We start from the raw sequence: 24,767 nt of genomic DNA, 5'->3' as shown, positions 1-24,767 counted from the left end.
GTCGACATTAATCATTTTACGAAGAAACCGGCAGCGCCAAATAACAATGTCTTGTCGCTCCAAAAGTATTTTCCTCCCATTGAATTTTTTATACTTAAAATTAAGTGTGCGAAGAACAATTGAAAGCGATGTCTTCTCTCCACTGAACAATCCTGCTTCTTTTAACGAATTCACTAACTTTTTCCTATTTGGGATTTCACCGCGAGCGTAATACTTGTAAATGTGTGCACGAATTGCCTCAAAGTCAAACGTGTCTAGATTTGTCACTGGTTTCGGCCTTTCTCGGTGTTTTCCTGGAGTTCGAAGTTCATTTTCCTCCTTGCCAGACTTCCCAAACTTCTCTGATGTTATCCTAGAAACAGTGCACTTATTAACCCCGGTAGCATTTGCTGTTCTTTTAACAACCTGTGCAACAGGTAATAGAGGTCCATTGTTTTCACGTTCCCTTTCAAAATACTCCCGTACGTTCAAAATAATTTCTCTTCCCTGTGTACCAATTACTTTCTTTCTTCTTTCCGACATTGCAGTACAATTTATCCAAACAACTCTTACTTACAAACACACACACGAACGCCCGCTCACGCACAGAAGTTAACGTTGTTCCTTCAAATACGAACAGAGTCGGAATGAGAACAATGGAAGTGTCCCGTTGTTTACTGTTTAACCAGATGTTTAATCCTACACGTGTTTCTGTGGGCTCGCGAAAATCCTGAAGTAGGTCAATCCGGCAACAGCGCGTCGCTACCAGAGTGGGTAGTTCCACGCCGCTTGCTAGCGCGTCCCGACGATAGATGATGTTGGATGTTGGATTTAGTGTCCTGTTAAGATTCTTCCACAGGCAAATTAAGCGTGTACAGAATGTTGACCCCCGCCCCTTTGATGGATAGAACCCACAATAAATCTAATAATTGATAGAAGCAGAAGGGAATAAGTAGCATAAACGTCGGTAAGCTTTCTTACCCTATCGCATCTATTCATTTAGTAGATAATCTCGTTATACGTTTCTAGTGTAAAAGGTGGTTGATTAAAATGGATCAGCACGGGAGGCAAAAATGAATAAACAAATTGTTCGGAGATCTTATTTTTAACAAGTATCTTCTTGTCCATTTGAATGTTCTTCTCATTAAATTTCTGTTTGTTATTTTCTATGTACGTGTGAATGATGTTTGTGTATATGAGTGTGTGTAAGTTATTCTCTCCTAAAATTATTTGAGGTAGCTGTATACATAGCAATGTGTCTGTCTCTGTGTGTGTGTGTGTATTAAGTAGCATATACGAGATTAAATTAATCCCGTATCTCCAAGTGTAATTATTGTTAGATATGTTATACTTTCCCAACATGTCCTTAAAATAACATTAATTCCATTAGGTAACATCTGCTAAGCATTAGGTTTTTTTTTGTAATATTAGTCGACTGAAATAATTACTTCTTTCAATTCATATGAGAGGATTGTGAACCCTACCTTCTATTACCTTCCACAGATAACGATGGCAACAGAACAACCATTTCCCGGAATGAAGAATTGCAGAAGGTTGTGACGGACAGGAAAGATGGAATGTGCAGGCTGTTTGTCACGTTGAAAGCGAACTCCTAGTCCTCCATGCACTTAAGGTATGTATTAATATTTCCAAATGAATTTATCAATGCTCGAAGTGGAAATTCTCAAGTGGGAGGATGCTGTAACCTAAGGTTTAACATATGGTTGGGGAGAGGGATGCTTCACACAAATTTTCTCAACTGGTGAGATAGCATCCCTTACATATATTAATTGTCACATGTAATTACCATTGTAATAATTACAGTAGTACAATACAGTTATTTTTCCAATCATCATCATAACAATATTCGATCTAAAGAAATATACTCTCCATATTGATCAAAATTCCACAAAGGTGGGCGAAAGTACAAAAAATTGCCAAACTTACAACAAAAACTCATATTACATTTTGATAAGAAATTGAAATGCTTGGGGAATAAGTAGTTAGATTCTAAATACTGATATTTTTTCTTGCATATTCAAGGAATAAGTAAGGTAAGGTAGAACCATGACATACACACATACATAAATACATAGAGACATGGGCGTAACGTGGGACCTAACTTTGGGGGGTGCAGAATCAAACTTGGAGCTTTACTTTGGAGGGGCAGAATCAAAGAGATTTCTATCCCATAAAATAGCTTCCAAGACTATTTTGCTAAATAACTGTTGCGAAATCATAAAACATACGAATTACTTTGCTCATCAGGTCTCAGGAGGTTAACAAAAGTACCATTAACTTGTATAGTTTACTAAACCTGATTTTCTTGGGGGGTGGGGGGTGGGCAGTGAATTATATAAAAATATTCGTAAAAAAACTAACATAACGTTCTGCAATAGCAGTGGTCCTCGAATCAAACTTACCTACATATTTTACTATGTATTAACACATACAAGGTTGTAATAGGCATGGGCATCCGGAAGGGGGCAAGGGGGTCCGTGGCCCCTCCCTTGAAAATGAAAGTCAACCAAAAATGTTGTATCTCACACATATAATTGCATTCTAGCCACAATAATATGTGTTAATTATTGCATGAACACCATAAATTCAAAATTAAGCAATGTTTTTTAGGGAACAACGCTATTTTGATGGGAAAATGTGCCTTGTTTGCCTTGCCCCCCTGAAAAAAATGCCTTCCTTGCCCCTCCCTGGAAAAAATCCTGCGGACGTCCATGGTAATAGGTAATCATACAATTATCTCAAATTTTCCATTCAATCAAAAATAGTATTATCAGGCCCGTACCCAGGATTATTTTGAGGAAGGACAGACCCATATGCGAATTTTCATAAAATTTTTCTCATATTATACACTATATATATATATATATATATATATATATATATATATATATATATATATATGTATGTATGTATGTATGTATAGTGTGTGGGGGTGTATAGGAGAGGGTGGCTAGAGAAATTTGCTCATTTTGTTACGAAATGTTGAAGAACAGCATTTTTTAACCTATATGTATGCAACCACGTGACAAATAATTGCAGTTGACACACATTAGTTTCTGTCAGAGAGCGAAAAGAAAATGTATGATACGGGTAGACTACATGTGTGCATAATGCAAACAATTCAAATAGTCTACGAAAGCAACATATGTGTGTGGGGTTGATAGACTGTTGGGTTCCCACACATCTTGCAAAGTCCCTGACTCTTCCAGGTATTTTACATGTAATGATTTAACATTCTAAAAAATAAGAGTTACACTTCAACTTTGTAAGTTAATCAAATGAATCATGTTTGTTGAACGTTTTTTTTTAAAAATAAATGAAAAATAAAATGAAAGACAAATTCATGGTTACAAATTCTGCCAAGCAAAAATCATTTAATTCCCCTGACTTTTCCAGGTTTTGAAAGCTTTTTTTAAAAAAAATCATTTGTTTCTAATGACCTCAGTCCTAGCCTTCTTTTCCTGACTCCTCCAGTTGTCCGGGGTGTAAGGGGTACCTTCCACGTAGGCGCCCAAAAGTCAACCTCACTTCCACGTAGTACACCCTGGACTGCGGACTAACGAGGCTCTGGCGACTGGCCCCATGGCCAGTATAACTTTGTTTGTGTTGTCCTGTGTTTTGTCATTATTTGTGCTGAGTGCTCCTTTACAGCCTCAGCTTTTAACGAAAGTCAGAATATTTTATGATTTTAGTTCTGCAACGTTTAGAGTTATGTGTAACGATAAGGGGCTGGACCCCGTATCATGTGACGGGTGCAAAATAGCCTTAATGCTGACGCACCCAAAATTTTTAATTCAAATTCAAAATTCCTCCAGTTGTCCAGGACTTTGGAGTCAGTGCGAACCTGTAAATAAATTATCTGAGGAGAACGGCTAAGTGACTTCAACCTGGCAGTGTGTCTGCTGGCATAATATTGTTTCTATGGCGTATTTTCGCTTTTAGAATCGTATTCGACAGTAAAAATAAATGTCAGTGGCAACCATACATGTTGCATACATGTGGGATAGAAAATGCCATTTTCAACCGCTCGTAGCATCGAATTTTTTTGCCTTGATGTCCTCTGCACACTGTGACAGTTGTCTGTTGTACGGTCACACCACTGTGTATTTATGTTCAAGACAATCACAAGTAGAAGAGAAGAAAAGTTGCAGTAAAACAAATTCCGAAATAATAATGTGCTTAATTTCTTGAGTGTTTTGGACAAATAACAATACATGTTAAAAGTACTTTAGAAAATTTTTGGCCCCAAAAATCTAGCAACGATTCTGCTGTGAAGTGGATTCTCCTATTTACATAATATGCATTAACCCTAAGTCGTTGAGTGGCAGAATGGATATCAGTTGCAGAAAAATCCTGACGAGCAAAATTCCCCTTATATGGTTGGTTTTGTATTGCAGTTATTGAGGACCCTTTCTTCCATAATGTAAAGAGTATAGAAAATTCCCCTCTATTCTAATTATGTGAAACATTAGTGACACTGTAAAAGAAGAAACCATTCAATAATCAAGGGGGTTCCTATTTGTCGAGTATCAAACAACTGTTTTTGACTAATAAAAAGTTCGGACAATTTTAAAAATGAACACAGTATTCTACAGAAAGTCCTACATAACCAGAACAATGTCTGTAGTGGCGCAAGAGTCTTTCTTCCCTTATGGCAAGTAGTGTCAGAGCCGAGACGAAAAAGTCGGGACATGGATTAAAATGAATGGACTATCCCGACTAAATTGGAACGTCTGATATCCTTGCATCAATGGTTAGCTCAATATTGCAGACTGCAGACTTCCAGAGCCTGCTTCTGTCCAGATTCATTTGTGCAAGGACAAAATCGAAATTCATGCAAAATTTGAAAAAAAACCATCAACGTAATCTTTGTAGGTTTTTATAAGTTCAAATTAAAAATTTTCATGGCTCGAGGGGGGGGGGACATGGCCCCCCCTTGGGTACGGGCCTGTATTATTGTATGTGTTAAATTCGAAATTCAGAGCCTGCCCGTTTGTTCTGGTTCTCCCGATTACTTCGTCATCATTACTACATTTCTGAGTACAATAAATGACAAACTCTAATGCATATATTTAGGCAAGGCTTGATCTCACAATCAAAACTGGAAACATTACACTGAAAAAGCATTCTTTCAAGTTCCAACTATTTTGGAAATTTCTGTTTTGATACATACATCCACTATGTACTCGTACGTACAGTACCTATTGTTTGTACCGAACAGATTGAGGTTTACATTTTACGAAGATCCTTCCGCTTATAATAAGAAATGAAGTCCTATGGAAATTCTAAACAACGTTCATATGTACAATTTCATATGCCTTTGCTATCTAAAAAGTTGTAGTAACTTAACCATACCATTATCTCCAGTTTTCTTTCATTCAAATAATCATTGTATATATATGTATATTCATTTGTTTTGTGATACAAGTTTTATTTTTGCTGAAAATTACTGTGAGAATAATCTGTAGTCACTTATTTCACTTACGTTGACGCAAATAAAGACAATTTATCTGTGCTTGCAGGTTCGCTGGCCTGTGCTGAGTGTGGAATCAGATGACAAATAATTGCTGTCTTCAGGTTTGGTATCTTTTTAATGAGTTGACAACTTCCCGGAAATTATTATTATGAGTGGATTAAGTATTCCATTTTCTTAGATTCCAAGTAATACAGTGAGGAAACGATATCAAGTGCAACTGACGGCAGAAACCGTTGATGGGCGACGATGGAACTTCAGTTTCTTTATAATGTAGTGTTTTTTTCTTACTTGTCAAGATAAAAAAAGAACTGAATGATTGCTATGTGAGGAGTGGTTGTATTTATTTGGGTAATAATTTATCGATAGCGTGTATGTAATGGGAGATATTGGTCAATTACTTTGGTGAGACTTAGAAAATGTTTTAGCTTGTTTTCTCTTTACTCAACTTGATGTTTGTAGAGGATTCGCTGTACTCGACTTACTTGTTCAAGTATCTTATGGGTTAAAAAAGTTCCAAACAAAAAAGTATTTTTGGATAAACTACTTGTGCACGAGAACAATTCTAAAAGAAACATGCCATATCGCATATCCCAGGATAAAACTATCTTGAAAAGATAGTAGTAATAGACTCTCCATTAAATATCCTAGTGCATTTATCCAAATTGTACATATACTAGCCACTTCAGGATCCTCCAAAACTATATTCGTTGCCCTTATTATTTCCACGTGCGAGGATTGTTCGAAAAGTGATGATCCGTTCTTAAGAATACTAGTACTAATACCATGATTTCCTAAAACAGAGGATTGCTGACCGTATGGTTTCATACATGGTGTGTTGTTTTATGTATACGTCTGGAACAAAATTGGAGTGGTTCCTAGAGTATAATTCCATGACAGCCTCACAATTCAGTTTGCACCATCTTGACCAACCACAGGCTGTGCTTAAAGGACATTGCACACTCTTGTAATTAATCATTTCATTAAAACTTCGGATGATATCCAGCAATACGTTGTAGTATTGTGTACACAGAAACCTGGTTATAGATCTCATACATTCTTTAATATTGACAGTCAGTACAACGGATATGGTTCCTGTGTGTATAGTGAAGTACAGTTTATTTTTATTACCTTTGTCTTACCTTCAAAATAGTAAAATATGAATTCGTAGACGGTCGAAGTCTTCCTCTCAATGGTAATTAATTTTTGCCTCTGACAGAAATTCCAAGGTGGACTATATAAGGTGAGTCCATACAAATTATTCAACGAACACAATTACATGACGTCACGTGATGATTTCATAATTTTAAAAGTTTCATGCGATTAGTTTCCACTATATGAATAAACTTACGCTGAATTATCATTATAAGCCTCAACTGGCACAAATGCACATCATACTTAGCGTTTTGTGAAAATTTGTGTGGACTTTTAACCAGAATTTTTCACCTGGGGAGTAAGGTTATTTTTAGAAGGATGTAAAGGTGAAATTTTAGGGGGGGGCGTGGAAAATGGGGGGACGGGGGTGAATCACTGCTTTTACCTACATCACACGAAAATTCCCAAATACATACGATGGGCCATTACAAATAGTTCTTATTAAACGTCAAAATAAGGTAGAGGATTAACACTTTCAAGGAAGGTCTTTAAGAGCGTTCATTTCAAAGTCTGTCACATTCTATTGAACGACTTTTATCAAAGTTGTATATGGAAATCAGAAACAACCAATTCCATAACGATATGCTATCGTAATGCAGTCAAGTGTATACTTTTATATCTACAATTTCTTACTCACCTCTATATACCCTCACACAGCAAGAAATGCAAGAACAGATATTCGAGACGCATGTACTCTGCCAAGGTATAAACTCATTCCAATATACTGTGTATTCCGTGTCATTATGAGAGAGTTTGGATTTATAGCCCTAATGTCCTATTTTTCTGAATATAAAAGCGGGAAAACGTATCACTGACTAGCAAAATATAAGCCTGTCTTTCTATACACCTTCCGAATACTGCATACCCGCATTAGTCACACAACAAAACTCAGGTGTTATATTTTTGTGAAGTACATTAAAGCAGCATAATATTACATGATGACAATAGATTTACACTAAATATATAACAAGTTAAAAGTTTAGAGTTAAAAAAGACATAGATATGATTTACTTTTAATTTTGCAAATAAATGTAGTGTAAATGTTTGAACGCACACTTTGTAGTTGATCTGTGCGTTTAGTTCCGTTGTATCTGAATTACATGTAATTTAACTTGCGTTTTTGCATTCAAGAATTTTATTCCGATATTGTTATCATTGCTAAATGACTCTCTTTGTGGTGTTCCAGAATAAATTGTATTTTTGACGTTGTTATTGTTTACTGTAAATTCTTGTGCCTAGATATATTCTAGTAAGAAACCCATTAAAATTTCCTGTGTAACTACATACATGTGAACTCCAGGGCTTAAGTTTTATATTTTTTGTGTGTGTGATTTATTTTGCGGTTTTCACTTTATTGGTTGTAGATATTGATGGCCAGTATTCCATAGATTTTTGCAAGGCAATAAACAATATATTTTAAATATATATGACTCCAACACTACTGCTCGAAACTTTATTTTATTGTTTGATTGGCTGCGTATTTTGCCAAAGTATCTGCTATGTGATTATTATACTGTTGAATATGTTGACATTTCTTACAGTGTCCACTTTCTAGTGTAATTCGAGAATGGAAAACTCTTTTAATAATTGAGAAATTAAGTCTAAGACATAATAGAGTGCGGTTTTTACTCATGAAAGCTCCCGTTACTTCATGTCCCAACAAATTACATTTTCATTACTCATGTCTATTGTTTTTATTATCCTTCCGCATAGTGTTTTCTCACTAATGTTTTCGCGTAAGAATATACGCTGGATTTACAATTAATCACAATTAATATTAAAATTAGGCGTAATTAATTTAATTTATTGAAGTCTGTAATGCACAACCGAAGACATACAGTCGTAACGCACTCTAGTACGTGGGATCGAACCAAGAACCTTAACCATTGAGGTGGGTGATGTAGCTCGCTTAATCATTCATACTCTTCATTTGAGCACTCGCTCTTCATGGTAACCCTAATGGAAATGAGCAAGAGGTACTAACTACACACTTGGAAATAGCAAAACACAAGCCTCTGGATTTATACTTTCAAGTCTAGATCAACATGGTTGGAAGCAACAATACCTGTCTGTCTCTGATGATACAATTCCTGTTCATATCGAAACGTTTTTTGATCAGTCAATCTCCTCAGTTTCTTCTTGTTCAACGATTCCAGGCAAAAGATCTCACACCACAAGTTGCTCTCTGTTTTGTTCTCTTTCCTCCTTCCCTGGTTGTTGCCCTTAAATACCAGCTGATCAGCACCTTAACTCCAATAGACCAGGAAGGATTTGTAAATTACTGATGTGACATTCTTTGAATGCCTGAGAGAGCAACGGTTGGTGACAGGGGTTATGAATTCAGGCTAGCTATAAATCTCAATTTAGAGGAGATTGATACGCAGTACATGTTTGATACAATTTGTTGGGTTGTGCCCATATTGTCTTACTTTGTTTAGTTCATCAAACATCAATCAGAAGCCAGGAATAAAGAATTAAATGTAAGAAACCTTCAAACAAATTTATTACAAGCTTACAAGACAATTATAATTTTCTGCGTTTCTTTCCAAACTAATTTACATTTTAAAACATATTACGTTCCATCAATTTTTGCTACGTCTTAAATTTAATGGTTTACAAGTTATATTTTTGTTGCGCAAATAAGCGAAGCATTATTTCTAGGATCAAACTCGTTTGGATTTCATTCTCCTAAGAAGCTTAACCTCAGATCGCGTGAACTACTGTGCGAAAACTCTTCGAATTTCAACGTTGGCATACGCGTAGGCGCTGTCGTCGTCTTCCACGGCGAGCCTCGTCAAAGTCTCCTTTCCGAAGGAACACGTGTATTTCCCGGATTCGTATATTACGTCTTTGTCCAGCAAAGACTTGACGGGGGCAACCTTCGTGAAGGGCTTGGCTCCTTCCACCCCGTGGATGCGGATCTTCGTCTTGAAGCCGCGGCTGGAGAACCTGTTGGCGGCCACCATCACCAGGCAGGCGATGTCCTCCTCGCGACGGAAGCAGAACACGTAGAAAAGGTGCGAGAACACGTGCACCATCCGTCCGACGTTGAAGTCCTCCAGCGTCAGATCGATCTGCAACCGGACGCTGGACGATATCAGGGGCGGAAGTTCCCCGTGTTGGTTCACCACGTGGTCCACCAGGTACTCGGGACAGCTCAGCTGCCAGTCGCACCGTTCGTACATGCACGGAAGCGGACGAGCGGGACAGTCGTACTCGTGCATGGGCAGCGCTTCCGGATGGACCATCTCCATGCAACCGTACGTGCAAGGGAAAAAGTCGTAACCCACGCCCCATTGGTAACCGCTCTGTTGCACGCTGCTCCATCCATCGCCGTGCCAACCTCCATCACCTTCCAAACAGTTTTGTCCGCTGTTTTGAAGCATGCTCAGCTCTTCTATCTTCTGCAAGCTTCCCTGGATCTGCACCGCAAGCTCTTCCATCCTCTTCAACGGATCGCCTCCGTCTTCCTGTCCTTCGGTGCAGTGACCGTCGTTCCCCGCCTGCTCCTGTCCACTTTGCAACGGATTGTATCCCAGACCGAAACGTCTCCTGCCCCGCGAGTTTCCCCTGCGCGGATACGGCGTGTGCTGGTGGGCAGGATTTGCGTTTCCCTTCCGGTGCAGAAAGCCCATCCTGGGCGAGGCATATCTACCCCTGAAGTTGCGCCGCGTGGTACGTCCGGCTCCAGGTCTCTCCATAGCACTGAAACAAGAACGAAATATGACATATATATATATATATATTCCAGACCATAGACGTCGCCAAAAATTACTGGTCCAAAATTGGTAGAAATAGTAATAATGATAATAATAATCAAATAATATATATTGGTTTGTCCGGAAAATTCTGAATGTTTTTATCGTAGAAAAGTAAACAAATTATGATTATCATTGTTCCGCAAACTATCGCCCACTTTCCTCGATGACCTTGGTCCATCGTTGTGGTAACTTCAAAATACCGCCAGCGTAGAATTGGACTGGTTTGGACTCGAGTCATCGATATGCTTTTTGGCAGTTTTGCAGTTCTGTAAAGACCCAAACAAGTGGAAGTCAGGTGATGCGATGTCCGGTGAATATGGTGAGTGGGGTAAGATGTCTCAACCTATCTCGTTCAATTCTCTATGAGTGACCAAAGACACATGCGGTCTCACGTTGTCTTGGTGGAACAGAACACCCTTCCTATTCACAAGTTCTGTCTCTTCTGCGGAATGTTCTGATGCATTTTTTCCAATTGGCCACAGTACACGTCTGAATTCATTGCCCGATGTTGTGGGAGCAGTTCACAGTACAGAATGCCCTTGAAATCCCACCGGATATAAATCATGATCTTTTGTGAGTGAATGTTTGGCTTTGATGTTTGCTTTCGTGGTTCGCCGGCTTAGCATCATGTTTCTTTTTTTTTTTTTTTTGCACAGAATTGTCATAATCGATCCGCTTTCCATCACCAGTCACCATTCATTTAAAAAAAGGGTGCGTTTTGTTCCGTTTCAGTAGCATATCGCAGATGGAATAGCGATCAGGGCAGATTTTCTCTGACAATTCGTGCGGGATACAAATATAATGTATAGAGTGGTGGATCCAAGTTTAACCAAATTTCGGAAACAGTGCTTACGTTCAGGGCCTCTGCTATTTCTTTGGTCGACGATATTGGGTTAGACTCAGGCCGTGTCCCAAAGGTGCAAGACCGTACTTGAAGCGAGCATCCTCCGAGTATTGTCTTGGAGTGTGGTCTTGAAGTCGTGGACTGGAAGTAAAAGTCTTTCGAATTGCACTTAGGCTGCAGCGCCAAATGCGACCAGTAGATAAAACTGAGTACTCGTTGTTTTCCCCACGTTTTAAACACTTGTTTTCACCATAGAAATCATATTGCATTTTCAAATGTTCGTACACATACATTTCCACACATTAGAAGCACTTTAACTAACAACTTGCTGACCCATAACGTATATTTAACCTGTCTTGCTGGCTTTCTATCTCCGCGAATTTAAACAAACGAACGACGAGTGTGGAAATCATGTGACCCAGTCAGCTTCCATCTGCACTGCGAGCTATGCACTTGCGTACTCCTGTTCTTGGCGCTTTCGAACTGTACTAGGTGACGTCACTTCCGCCAAAACCATGCTTCAAGTACGTACTTCGTACCTTTCGGACAGAGCCATAGTTTGTGCCTTAATGTGCTCGTCGTCCACTGTTGATGGTCGCCAAGCACGAACCTCGTCTTTCAGACTGAAATCTCTGTTTTGCGAACCGTTGATTCACCTATAGCGTCGTCTCCATATATGTCACAAATCTATTTGCACGTGTCTGCAGCGTTTTCTCTCTTTTTTAGAGGAAAATATAACGTATCGAAAATGCAACTTTTGACCATTCATGTTTAACACACGATACAGAAACACAGCTTCTGCTTCACGCGACCGAACGTCACCGACTGATGCACTCAAATGTCTGCATTTCAATGCCACCAATATTTCATGTTTTTCTATCGTGTGGTTCCATAGGGGTATTCGTCGAAAACGCTCAGAACTTCCAGGACAACCCAATATTATAAACTAATGACAGCAATGATTCCGTGCTCTTAGCGAACGTGTTCGTAGCGAACACCGGAAGGAAAGGATTTGCAGATGCGTGCTGTTAGCGAACACACAAACTTGCCCTGTCTTGTTTGTCGTTGAAAGTGGTCAACATGTAAGTATTGCCAGTGATATCTTATAATCATTTTGTGTTTGAAATTAGCTAAATGAAGGATCCTCAACAATTTAGGTTAACATACATGAAAGTTTTTGTTAAAATATTGATATATTTCATCTTCCTTAAAAATCAAATTTTACATAAGAAATGTAAATGTTAATCAACTTAGTTTACTTTTTGTACAAAGGACAACTTCCTAAGACATTTGTAAATGTTATTATCAATTTTCAGTTGTTCCAAAGCTGTTTTTATCAGGGTGTCGATGTTCATGTAAGTCTTCTTCCTTTTACCGCTAGAGACTCCAAGTTCACCCTGATTAATTTGGAACATGGCTAAATGTTTACGTTGTTAGATTATTCTAGCAATGTTTAGTTCTCTTAGATTAAATAATAATAATTTACTGTATTTATGCTAATGGAACCTAACATAACAGGCCTAACCTAACCTCGTAGGCATTCATCGTCTGACGTCAGAACACAAGGTAGAAAAACTGTTGTGCGACAAGGAAGACCCGATTGAAGAATGATCAGGGGTGAATCAGGTCAGGTCAATTCGCGATTAAAATTACCACCTGAGCGCTAGTGTCGCTTCCAATATGGCCGCTCTACGTAGGATAGATCTTTGTTTACATTCAGTCAGCGGCGTAGTGCCAACGTAAGGCTTGTAAGTCCACCTTACAAGTTGAAATTATTGAAGAAAACTTATTTCATTTCCGTATTTATCGCTTGAACACACATAGCAATATCAGACTTCAAGTAGAACTTTTAACGAAACAATTGAAGACTTGTATGATTCGAGTTGTTTCTCTGTAAGGCTTCTTGAGAGGACTTACGTGCGGGTGAATGAAAGAAATGATTTGGACTCGCCCATGGCGGGTGTGTTTGCTTACGTAGTACCTTCTCAACTAATGACAGGGCGCCCCGATTCTCACGCACTGTAAGGCGCATTACCAGTGGGTGCTAACTTGCGAGATTTCTGTCCCCGCTGCGTCTGTTTGCACGGTCGGAAGAGAACCAAGAAAATCGACTCCCGTGTTGTTTCAACAATGCTTGACGGGAGGTGTAGCTAACAAAACGGGTGTCATTTTAAATGTGTAAACTAACAATTAAGTTCACAAAGAGATGGTTTAATGTTGGATATTACCTTCATTAGAAGCAGCGAAGTTAAAGATAAAAGAGGAATGTCTGGCAATTCTAGATCCGGCAGCGCCCGCGAAGTTAGGCGCGTGCATCCCAGTTGCCTGTAATGTTAAAAGCATACGCGTAATACTTAGCGTTATGATTTACAGATTTGTTTTACCTTTTCCTTTGACTAAGTTGCTTGATATGCTTTTCAAAATGTGCGCAAATATCGTAACCATGATAATGAGTAATATTCTCGAATGCATTTGCAAATTGTATCCTACGCATTTCCCACAAATGGCTTTTTAGTGAAAGAAAAAGAATAATAGGAATAAAAATAAGACATGGCCTTTCCAGAAGAAGAGTTTGTGTCCTTAACTAAGCTGTATGCGAAATTTGTCAATTGCTGCCAGTTGAAAGTTGAGCTACAGGTAATTTATTCTGAAGCCGAATATCGAGTAAAGTGTGTGTTTGAACTTCATGAGTACTTGCATTCTACCCATTTGAATGAAGCTGTTGAACAAGTGTACAAACTAACAGAATTCTTCCTCACTGTTCCTGCCTCAAGCTCGTCGGTGGAAAAGTCGTTTTCTGCACTGAAGGGGATTCTTAAATTTCAACGCAGTACACAGACTTTCAACGCAGCACACAGACTCAGTCAAGGAAATCTGACTTGGGACTGATAAAAGGAGCTGCCAAAGACATTGACCAGAAACTCCCGATTCTACGACGACGTGATGGAGGTGTTCAGATTAAAGGCTCGTCGGATCGAGTTACAGTATAAATGAGAATTTTCATTAAGTAATACATACATATGCTATTATTGTTAACATAGAGTGTGTGCATTTTGTGTTTGAAATTGAGTATGCCCATGCATGACTTATATTCAAATAGATTCTACTTAGTTAAAATATCTTTGGGTTTTCTTTATCCAATATTCAGATCAGGTTTATCTAAGGAAGCCTTACACCTTTCATAGAATCACGCTACGCCACTGCATTCAGTAGTAGTACGTAATAGCAGCATGTTGTCATTGCTGGTATGGAAGAAACGTTTAAATTACGCGTTATATTTAAATATTGCGAATGCGATGTAAATTCCAGAAACTATAACGAAGGTGAAGCTGTGCTGAGAGCGAAGCATTTAATTATGATAATAAAAATAACACGGAAAACGCATAAAACTAATGTATAGGCACTGGTTTTTCAAAGCGGTGCTGTTTCATCTGAACTGGACCTCGGTTGTAACTGCCTAACTGGGGCTCTCAGAAATGATTTGAAAATAAAGCAATTCACCTGCATTGCAAAGCTTGGGAGGAAATAAATTAAAACATGCTGTTGCAGTTTTTCCCCAAAGAGACAGGCTGGTTTAATAACAACACCGGATAATGATAATAATAATAACAATAACAATTCCATTGAGGCTATTTTCAGTCTTCACTGAAAATTGACATACTGAATCAAACAGCAACATTAGCATGCCAATCATGTTTTCCTGACTTACCTTTATGATTACGGACATTAATTAATTCTCAAACTATTTTCATCTTTGCACTTAATCGACTTGCACCTGTTCCAAATTACATACATAATACATTGTTTTCGAAAAAAATGTTATATTCATAAAGAACAATTTAAAACTTACTTCCATGGCAATAAAATCATCTTTCCGAAAGATTATTTCGGAAATTAGAGTGAACAGACTCGTACATTCTTCGTAATTTCCTTTCCGCATGTCAGTTATGCCAATCTTGTCAATCAGTTCTGTTTTCCCTGATTTATTTAAACATTTCATGTTGTTGATTCCACGGGGTGGAAAACACATGTAAGCTTTTCACTTGTCCTGAACCACAAAACGATTTAGAGCAAAAAACTGAACAGTATACGCCAGTGGCGCAGGAACGTTTTTCATTTGGGGGTACAAAATTCAGCCTCCCATATATATATATATATATATATATAAAAACACACATACTACTGCACCTAGAAATACATATCGGGGGTCCAACCAAGTGTTGCAATAATAATAACAATAATAATAATAAATAATTACAATTATAATAATTATATTTAATTAAATTAAAATATTAATTAAATATGTAAGTTAATTAATATTGTATTGTTGTTATTACATTAATATGTAAAAGATAGTAAAAGAATAGAGATATAAAAGCATATATTCATTATCTAGCTTCGTGTAGTTAAGGTAGCCAAGATTTGCATAAAAACAACTGCCCTGGCAAGGAATTTAATGTCAAATAGAAAAATAATTGAATATTTATTGAATAACAAACAAGGAGTTAGATCCAATTAACCAAAAGTAAAGTTTCTGATTAATATTTTATGGATATTATCATTTGTTGCGTGCATAAATCTTTTGGAACCCTTCAAAGCCGTATGAGCCAAATTCCTTGCCTTCCAATAAATTCAGCGGAAATAACCATGGATTATATAACAAATGCTAAACAATTATATTTTGATTATTTACTTTTACTTCTTGGTAAGTCTTTCGGGAGAGTGTCCGGACCCCCTCCTAAATACGTCCTTGATACTTAGGTATAATGTGCAGCCATGGGAAATATTCTATTTTAGAACTGCACACACGAATATCCTGTTATTTAATGCAAAATTTGCATAACTATTTTTTCTTTGTTTTTCTTAGAACTTATGTTTCTTTAAACAGATTTTAAAACCAGATAACAATTCTGAAACATATAAATCTCTGGACTTCGTTCTGGCCTTATTTGAATTTAACGGAACGGAAAATCAGGAGTTCCAAATGTGAAAATTGCGAACAAAGATACATCTATTCATTTTAATGCAGGTTGAGATTAAAGGGGATGAGGAGGATCTTGAACCACCCCAACCAGGAATAATCATCTCCCCCCACTGAATATAGAAACCACATTATGAATATATCATACTTATAGAGTTCCACTTCAGTTCAGTTGATTCTAATTTTAAATTCCCATAGCTACGCATAAAAATATCTTTAAACAATTTATGGCAGATGTGTACCACATCCAATGTCTTTTAGAAGCCATGTATTTGGTATTTACTGAGACATCTGTAGGGCGTTGTATTAAAAAATAAAAAACTGAGTTGAGATGGTTCCCGACCAACTCGTAAGAAGTCTAACTTTGAAATATTTGTGAAACATTTGACAAAGCATTTATTTGTTATATAATTAGCTGTACCTAATGACACTCTTCAAGCACTGAAAGTACTATCATTACATATACAAAAACAAAATCCTTCAGATGTCAGAGGAAGCAAGGAAAGGCATACGCTCAAAATATTTTTTTGTTTTTTTTTAGTTTCAATCTTTGGTGGACAATATGAAGAACCGTCCAAGGTTTCCTTTCGTATGTAGTGGTATTAAATGCAGATACATGCGTGTGTTTTATGGTGACAAGTCAATTTCTTGTTTATGTGAAAAGGCAAACTTTAATGTAAGCAAAAGCATGTGAAGCTAAAGATTTTCGCAAAGAAAATCCAAAACACATTCCCACCTCGCCGGCTGGCATAGCGCGCTTTGACGCCAGAGGTCCCAGGTTGGGCATGTAAGTGTTCATCAATTTCATGATATCATCGCCCATCCTCATCTTTGCGATTAGCCAAAAGTGGCAGAAATGCGAAGTAAAATAAACCAAATAAATCAATCAAACATTTTCATCTCACTCAAAGACCTTGCGAATCCAATCCAAAATCTACCAATAGAACCTGCAGTGAGTTTCATTTATCTCGTGCATTCATCTGACTAATGTAATTTTCTTACAGATTGCTTTAGGGTTTATCTTAAAATGGCGTTGTGTTTGTGTTGCATTCGATACCAAAATTAGACTTTAGTAATTAATGTCCCATTGATTTCAAAGAAGCATATGATTCGGTCAAAAGAGATAAATTATATAATATATTAGTAGAGTTTGGAATACCTAAGAAGCTTGTTAGTATGATAAAAATATGCACCAGTGAAACAGAAAGTAAAATTCGTGTGGGTATTAATATGTCTGACAAATTTACAATTCATGATGGGTTAAAACAAGGAGATGCATTATCTCCATTGCTCTTTAATTTTGCCTTAGAAACTAAAAGAAACTAAAGAAGGACTAAAATTAAATGGTGTGACTCAGTTGTTAGCATATGCAGATGATGTAGACTTACTGGGGGATGATGCGAATACAATTAAGAATAATGCTAAAATATTTTTCAAATCTGCTAAAGAGATAGGTTTGGAAGTTAACAAAGAGAAAACTAAATATATGCTTACAGGCCGAAAGCAAGTGTTAGGTAATAATCAAAATCTAATTATTGATAACAACTCGTTTGAACCAGTTTCCAAATTCAAATACTTAGGAGTAATATTAACAAATGAAAATTATATTAAAGAGGAAATAAAAAGTAGGCTTAATTCAGGAAATGCATGTTACTTCTCTCTTCATAAACTTTTGTCTTCTCGTTTAATATCTAAGAAACTAAAAGTTAAAATATACAAAACAGTAATTTTGCCTGTAGTATTATATGGATGTGAAACTTGGTCCCTTACATTGAAAGAGGAACATAAATTGAGAGTATTTGAGAATAAAATCCTTAGGAAAATCTTTGGACCTAAAAGGGATGAGGAGACAGGTGAGTGGAGAAGGTTACATAATTTAGAACTACATAATTTGTATTCATGTTCAGATATTATTAGAATAATTAAATCAAGAAGACTTAGGTGGGCAGGCCATGTGGCACGAATGGGAGAGGAAAGAGGAGTATACAGGATTCTTGTTGGGAGACCTGATGGTAAGAGACCTGTAGGAAGGCCAAGACGAAGATGGAGGGACAACGTTGAGATGGACCTAAGGGAAATCGGTAGGGATGGAAAAGAGTATATAGATCTTGCTCAAGATAGGGAAAGATGGAAGGCCTGTGTTGCTGCAGCCATGAACCTTCGGGTTTAAGAAGGCTAGAGAGTTAGTTAGTTAGTTAGCAATTAATGTCCAATTATAAGTATATCTAATACATAAGTAAAAATAATTCCCCTCCACCCCCTCTAATAATATCGCAAATTGCACCTTCTTTAAATGTCTAGGAAAAATTTCATTTCACCTAGGAATGATATGGCGATGCGATGAGTCGAAAATTGTCACAGCCTCATCTCGTCTCCTGTGTGGCGAGGTCCTTCTCGTTCTTGTTTGTGTTAATTTTTGTTTCGGTTTCCACTCGGAAGTCATTAAAACTTATTCTAGATTCACTTCATGCTCATATAGGCTAATCGTGACTCTATTTTCAAAATATCTTAATATTTAGGTTTAAGTATAGTTTTCCGAACACCCTCTTACAAAGTTATGAAAAATATGGGTGAGATACAGCAATACATTGTACCCCCCAAAGTTGGTGTGTAGTATCTCGTCTCGTTCGTGTAAGTATTTCGTTTTGGAAAATACCATTTTAAATATTCAAAGAAAATGGGATCAGTCATATACCCTTCTGATGAAGATTTGGATCTTATCTTCGAATCGAAGCCACGATTTCTTTAGAAAAGTGTACCCCCCCCCCCCCTACGCAAAGGAGCATTCGTCTGCAGCGTGATTTTCTGAGAGCAAATCTGATTTCATCGTTCCACACACATTTTAAACAATTTTCATCTCCTTAAAGAGGTTTCCAAGAACTTAGGTCAATGAACTAACTAGTAGCAACCACAATGTATAGTGGAACCACAAGCAAAACAAACTGCGCACACCCGCGACTCCTGTGCACCGTACTCCCGCGAGGAGGGCAGGGGGAGAGTGGACAATGCTTCCTTATGGTCCGAGCTGAACGGAAGAAGGGAAAGGGGACTTTTCGTCCAAGGTTTTTTCCTTGTGGTCGCTCAATAGTAGAATAAGTTTAGAATGGTTTGAATTTCCGTGGTAAGGAAGATAATGTTTATAAATTATAAACAATGTACACTTTTTGTATTGAGCGAACTGAAAATAGGTTCTTTTAACAGTAGCACCTTGCGTCTGCTGTCAAATTACCAAAAGGGGGGGGGGGGGTACATGGGGTTACAACTCGATTTACGGATTTAGGGGGTACAGTACCCCCTTCAAAAATTTAGGGGAGTACAATGTACCCCTGTACCCCCCGTTCCTGCGCCACTGGTATACGCTACTTTTTCGCATGTTCCCCATGCTTTGAACGGCTTCAACACGGCGAAGCGCAGCGAGGTGTCCTACGTGGAGTGGTTCCTGAAAAGCTCACCAGATGGCATATCGGATAATTTTAATCGCGAATAGGCACCAACCACTGAGGTGTTTCTCCACGCAAGTTGGCTTATCACGGGCAACACTTGCATGATGACCAGATTCAAGGACAAATAAGACAGGACAAGTTTGTGTGTTCGCTAACAGCACGCACCTGCAAATCCTCCCGTAACTGTGTTCGCTAAGACCACGTTCGCTAGCAGCAATATATTGTTGTCCCATTATCTCATTGGAGAGACTCTTCTACCCGAGTAAAATATGGAGGCCTATACCTCGGCCAAGCTATCTCCCGGCCCCCATTCAGAGATTTTGACAAAATTCTGTTTCCCTGCTGGCTGCTTCCGGGGGGAGGGGTTCTAATGTTGCCGCTTGTTGCCCAAACAGGGGGCAGCAGTAGGCCAAATTGTCTGCAAGTTTCTTTGTTGGAAAACGCGGCAACAGCGGGTCACTATCATAAAGGCGGTCCCCGCGCTGGATCTTAGCTTGGCCGCACTCGAGGGTTAACATGATCGTGAGGCCCCTCTATGCAACTTGCCAATTTATGTCAGATGGCTAGTTATATTTTTAACACATATCTCCATTCTATTTGAAAGCAATTGGTATAGCACCCCCAACTCGTAGGCACCCCACGTCACCCCATTACTGGCTGAAGATCTCTCCACCTCTAGGCAGGCCCGTAGCTAGAATTGATCTCCAGGGGGGCTCACGGGTTATCAAGGGGGGCCTTTGTTAACCAAGTCCAATTTTCAAAAGTTTAACAGTATAAATGAAGGTAAATTATGTGGGGGGGGTCATTAAGTTAGTATATGAAATTTAGAAATATCATACAAATACTACATTTTCTATATCTTTTAAAACATCGTTTTTTAAAGTGTTGACTGCTACTTAAATCATCCCTTACTGCACATTCCATACTACTTTTGATGATACAGATATTTATATCACACAAGGAAAAATGCACAATATTCAATCATAGTGCCTACAGTACATTCCACCCCCGGCGGAAGCAAAACTTGGGATCTGTTGATCTTTGACGCAGATACGGAGGGAATTTACATGATGACATCAAAGTCACAGATTTCTGTCTAAGTGGGAGGTCGCAACAGGGGCAGCGAACGTACAGATAAAGAAGCTCCCCTGTGTGAAAGAACCTTCTAGAGAAGAGAATCTTTTAAATACTCGCCGCTACTTATACTTCTTCTTACAAATAAGATGAAGAAATGTGTTAGCTGTTGTTCATGTTCTGTGTATTTATCCTTCACCAAAGTTATGAGCAAAATGATATCTGCTGTCTACATTTTCACTCTTGACTGCAAACAAATTACACAAAATAGTTTTGCCTAATGTCAAGGGGACTGAAGGCAGTGCCGGGGGGGGGGGCTGGCGGCAGTTCCAGGGTGGGGCTCAGCCCCCCTGGCCCCTGCCTGGCTACGGGCTTGCCTCTAGGTAGGATTGTGGGAGGGAGACTGGCAGTCGGGAGATAGGCCAAGGCCCTTACGGGCTGTAGAGCCACGGGTGATGTGAATCAGTGGCGCAGGAACGGGAGGGTACAGGGGTACATTGTACCCCCGCAAATTTTTGAAGGGGGGTACTGTACCCCCCTAAATCCGTAAATCGAGTTGTACCCCCTGTACCCCCCTTTGGTAATTTGACAGCAGACGGAAGGTGCTACTGTTAAAATTACTTATTATCAATTCGCCCAATAAAAAAGTATTATTGTTTATAAATTTTAAGCATTATAGTCAAAACATTTAATTGTAAACTTATTATACTACATTGTGCTTGTACTAGTTAGTTCATTGACCTAAGTTCTTGGAAACCTCTTTAAGGAGATGAAAATTGTTTAAAATGTGTGTGGAACGATGGAATCAGATTTGCTCTCAGAAAATCAGACTGCAGACGAATGCTCCTTTGCGTAAAGAGGGGTACACATTTCTAAAGCAGTGGTCGCGTCGGTTCGAAGATAGGTACAAATCTTCATCAGAAGAGTATATGACTGGCCCCATTTTCTTTTGAATATTTATAATGGAATTTTCCGAAACGGAACACTTACACGAACGAGACGAGACACGACAGACCAACTGGGGGGGGTGTTACAATGCACTCCTGCACCTCACCCATATTTTTCATAAATTTGTAAGAGGGTGTTGGGAAAACTATACTTAAACCTATATATTAAGATATATATATATATATTTTTTAAAAATAGAGTGCCGATTAGCCTATCTGAGAATGAGGTGAATTTGGAATAAGTTTTCATAACTTCAGAGTGGAAACCGAAAGAAAATTAAGCACAAACAAGAACGAGAAGGACCTCACCACACAGGAGACGAGATGAGGCTGTGACAATTCTCGACTCATCGCATCGCGATATCATTCCTAGGTGAAATGAAATCTTTCCTAGACATTTAAACAGGGTGCAATTTGCGATTTTATCAGAGGGGGGACTATTTTTTACCTATGTATTAGGTATACTTATAATTGGACATTAATTGCTTAAAATCTAATTGTGACATCGAATGCAACACAAACACAACGCCATTTTATGTTAAACTCTAAAGTCAAATTGTAAGAAAATTACATTAGTCAGATGAATGCACGAGATAAATGAGACTCACTGCAGGTTCTATTGGTAGATTTTGGATTGGATTTACAAGGTCTCTGGGAGCAAGATGGGAATATTTGATTGATTGATTTGGTTTATTTTACTTCGCATTTCTGCCACTTTTGGCTAATCGCGAAGATGAGGATGAGTGATGATGATATGATGAAATTGATGGACACTAAAAAATAACACCCATGGGCAGGCCAGGATTCGAAACGGGGAACTCAGGCGTCATAGCGCGCTATGCTAACCCCTCCGCCACGGAGTACGGCGAGGTGGGAATGTGTTTTGGATTTTCTTTGTAGATGTGAAAATCTTTAACTGTGACGCGCACATGCTTCTGCTTACATTAAAGTTTACATTTTCACATGAACGAGAAATTGACATGTCATCCTAAAACACACGCATGTATCTGCATTTAATACCACTACATACGAAAATAAATCTTGGCCGGCTCTTCACATTGTCCACCAAAAATTGAAAAGAGAAAATAAAGTTTTGAGCGTATGGCTTTCCTTGCTACTTCTGAGAGCTGAAGGATTTCGGTTTTGTAAATGTACCGAATGATACGTATTACTTTCAGTACTTGAAGAGCGTCATTAGGTACAGCTAATTATATTACAAATAATGATTTGTCAAATTTTTCACAAATATTTCAAAGTTAGACTTCTTACGAGTTGATTGGGAACCATCTGAACTCATTTTTTTTCTTTTTTAATACAACACCCTATAGATGTCTGAGAAAATACCAAATACATGGCTTCTAAAAGGCATTGGATGTGGTACACATCTGCCATAAATTGTTTAGATATTTTTATGCGTAGCTATGGGACTTTTAAAATTAGAATGAACGGAACTGAAGTGGAACTCTATATAATGTAGTTTCTATATCCAGTGGGTGAGAGATGATTATTCCTGGTTGGGGTGGCTCAAGATCCCCCTCACTCCTGATTTTCCATTCAGACCCACCGGAGCAGCCAGTGTTGTCACATCGGATTGGCAGAAAAGATCTAAATCCCGCCTAAATAGGAATACAATTTCTGCGAAGCAAATAGAGGCAGAGCCAAGGCTGGATTGAACTACAACTGAGACCAGTTAGGTAATAGACGAAAGTATAGTTCCTTTGTGTGATTCGTGATTTGGACAAACCTTGCTCCAAAATACTAAGTTGGCAACAGTAGTACGTACAGCTGGGCTTGCCTTCCACAAAGGAGCGGAGTTCTGTCGTCTGCTCAGTGCTCACCACACAAACGTCAAACTGACCCGAGAAAAGTGTGGATCTTCTTCTTCCCCTTCGCAGCTCATTGCAAAGAAACGGAGACAGATGAAGAATTGACAAGGGTCTACCACTATTCATTGGATTTTCGTGGTAACTGTCTCATGAGTGGTAGTTCTTTCTAGGAGTGTTTGTAGCTAAATCAATGTGCTGATAGCAAAACAAGAACGAAATGAACAAATATCTAGCTCGGAGAAATGTTTTCTTTACCGAAGGGGGGGGGGGGGTTGTAATAACGTCTAGCAGGTATAAATGTCGTACTGATAGCCGGCAACACTTTTTAAAAAGTCACGCCACGCCACTGGCCTTATATGTTTCAGAATTGTTACCTGATTTTAAAATCTGTTTTTTTTTAAAACTTAAATTCTAACAAAACAATTAAAAATATTTATGCATATTTTGCATTAAATAACAGGACATTCGTGTGTGCTGTTCTAAAAGAGAATATTTCTCATGGCTTCACATTATACCTAGGTATCAAGGACGTTTTTGTGGGGGTCCAGGGGGTCCGGATCCCTTCCCCCAAAAAGACTTACCAAGTAGTAAAAGTAATTTATCAAAATATAATTGTTTAGCATTTGTTATACTCAATTTCCATCAATGCCAATACCATGCTTGAACAGCGTAGCAATTAAAAGTTAGGGTGCGGCAGAAATATCTCCCGGATTTCATTTGTGAATAACAAAGCAACGATAGATGCTATGCGAAACTTTATTGCACAGTTAGAAAGAACAAGGTTTACCATTTTATTGCACATTAGCAAAGAACAAAATGTTCCAATTATTTTTTACAAAATTGCCACAAGTCACCATTTTGGGTGACATAGTTGACTTTGTTTTAAAATGATATCATCCAAATGCCGATCTGCACAGTGTACGCATTTCTGAAGTCTCGCCCTGAAGTTCTGCATTACCCTCCTAGTCATGTCTGGTCGGTATTGCCGCTCTTTCCTGTCTGGTACCATCTTTCAGATCATTGGCTGTCCTCGGCCTTCCTTGGTAAACTTCAGGTACTCCCACAGAAAGAAGTCGCAGGGTGCGAGCTCGGGGGAACGAGTTGGCCATGGAAGGTCACTTCGAAGTGAGATCAGACGCCCTGGAAACATTTCACGTAGCACGTTCATCGATACGCGTGCTGTGGCACCATCCTGTTGGAACCACACAACCAATTTGCCACGTTCGTTCGATTGCGGCTGCAGGAAGTTGTGTAACATCCATA

The 24,767-nt window shown here is 38.5% G+C and overlaps 1 protein-coding gene and 1 long non-coding RNA gene across 2 annotated transcripts in view; one reads left to right on the top strand and one right to left on the bottom strand.

Annotated features, from left to right (window-relative positions):
* Nucleotides 1–8,310, top strand: part of LOC145986782 (uncharacterized) — a 45,112-nt gene extending 36,802 nt beyond the window's left edge. Inside the window, exons 3-4 of the long non-coding RNA XR_014441611.1 lie at nucleotides 1,483–1,612; nucleotides 5,523–8,310. This is a non-coding gene — a long non-coding RNA (uncharacterized LOC145986782). The remainder of the gene's footprint in view (nucleotides 1–1,482; nucleotides 1,613–5,522) is intronic.
* An 829-nt stretch (nucleotides 8,311–9,139) lies between these two features.
* Nucleotides 9,140–24,767, bottom strand: part of LOC145986780 (uncharacterized) — a 28,028-nt gene continuing 12,400 nt past the window's right edge. The window contains exon 2 of the mRNA XM_083121201.1: nucleotides 9,140–10,333. Coding sequence (XP_082977327.1) covers nucleotides 9,346–10,329 — 984 coding nt within the window. The 5' untranslated portion in view covers nucleotides 10,330–10,333 and the 3' untranslated portion in view covers nucleotides 9,140–9,345. The remainder of the gene's footprint in view (nucleotides 10,334–24,767) is intronic.

The sequence above is a fragment of the Lepisma saccharinum genome, chromosome 4 (assembly GCF_977018435.1).
Source record: "Lepisma saccharinum chromosome 4, izLepSacc3.1, whole genome shotgun sequence".
Taxonomy (NCBI): domain Eukaryota; kingdom Metazoa; phylum Arthropoda; class Insecta; order Zygentoma; family Lepismatidae; genus Lepisma; species Lepisma saccharinum.
The sequence above is the reverse complement of the archived record's forward strand: the minus strand, read 5'-3'. Positions and strand labels throughout refer to the sequence as shown.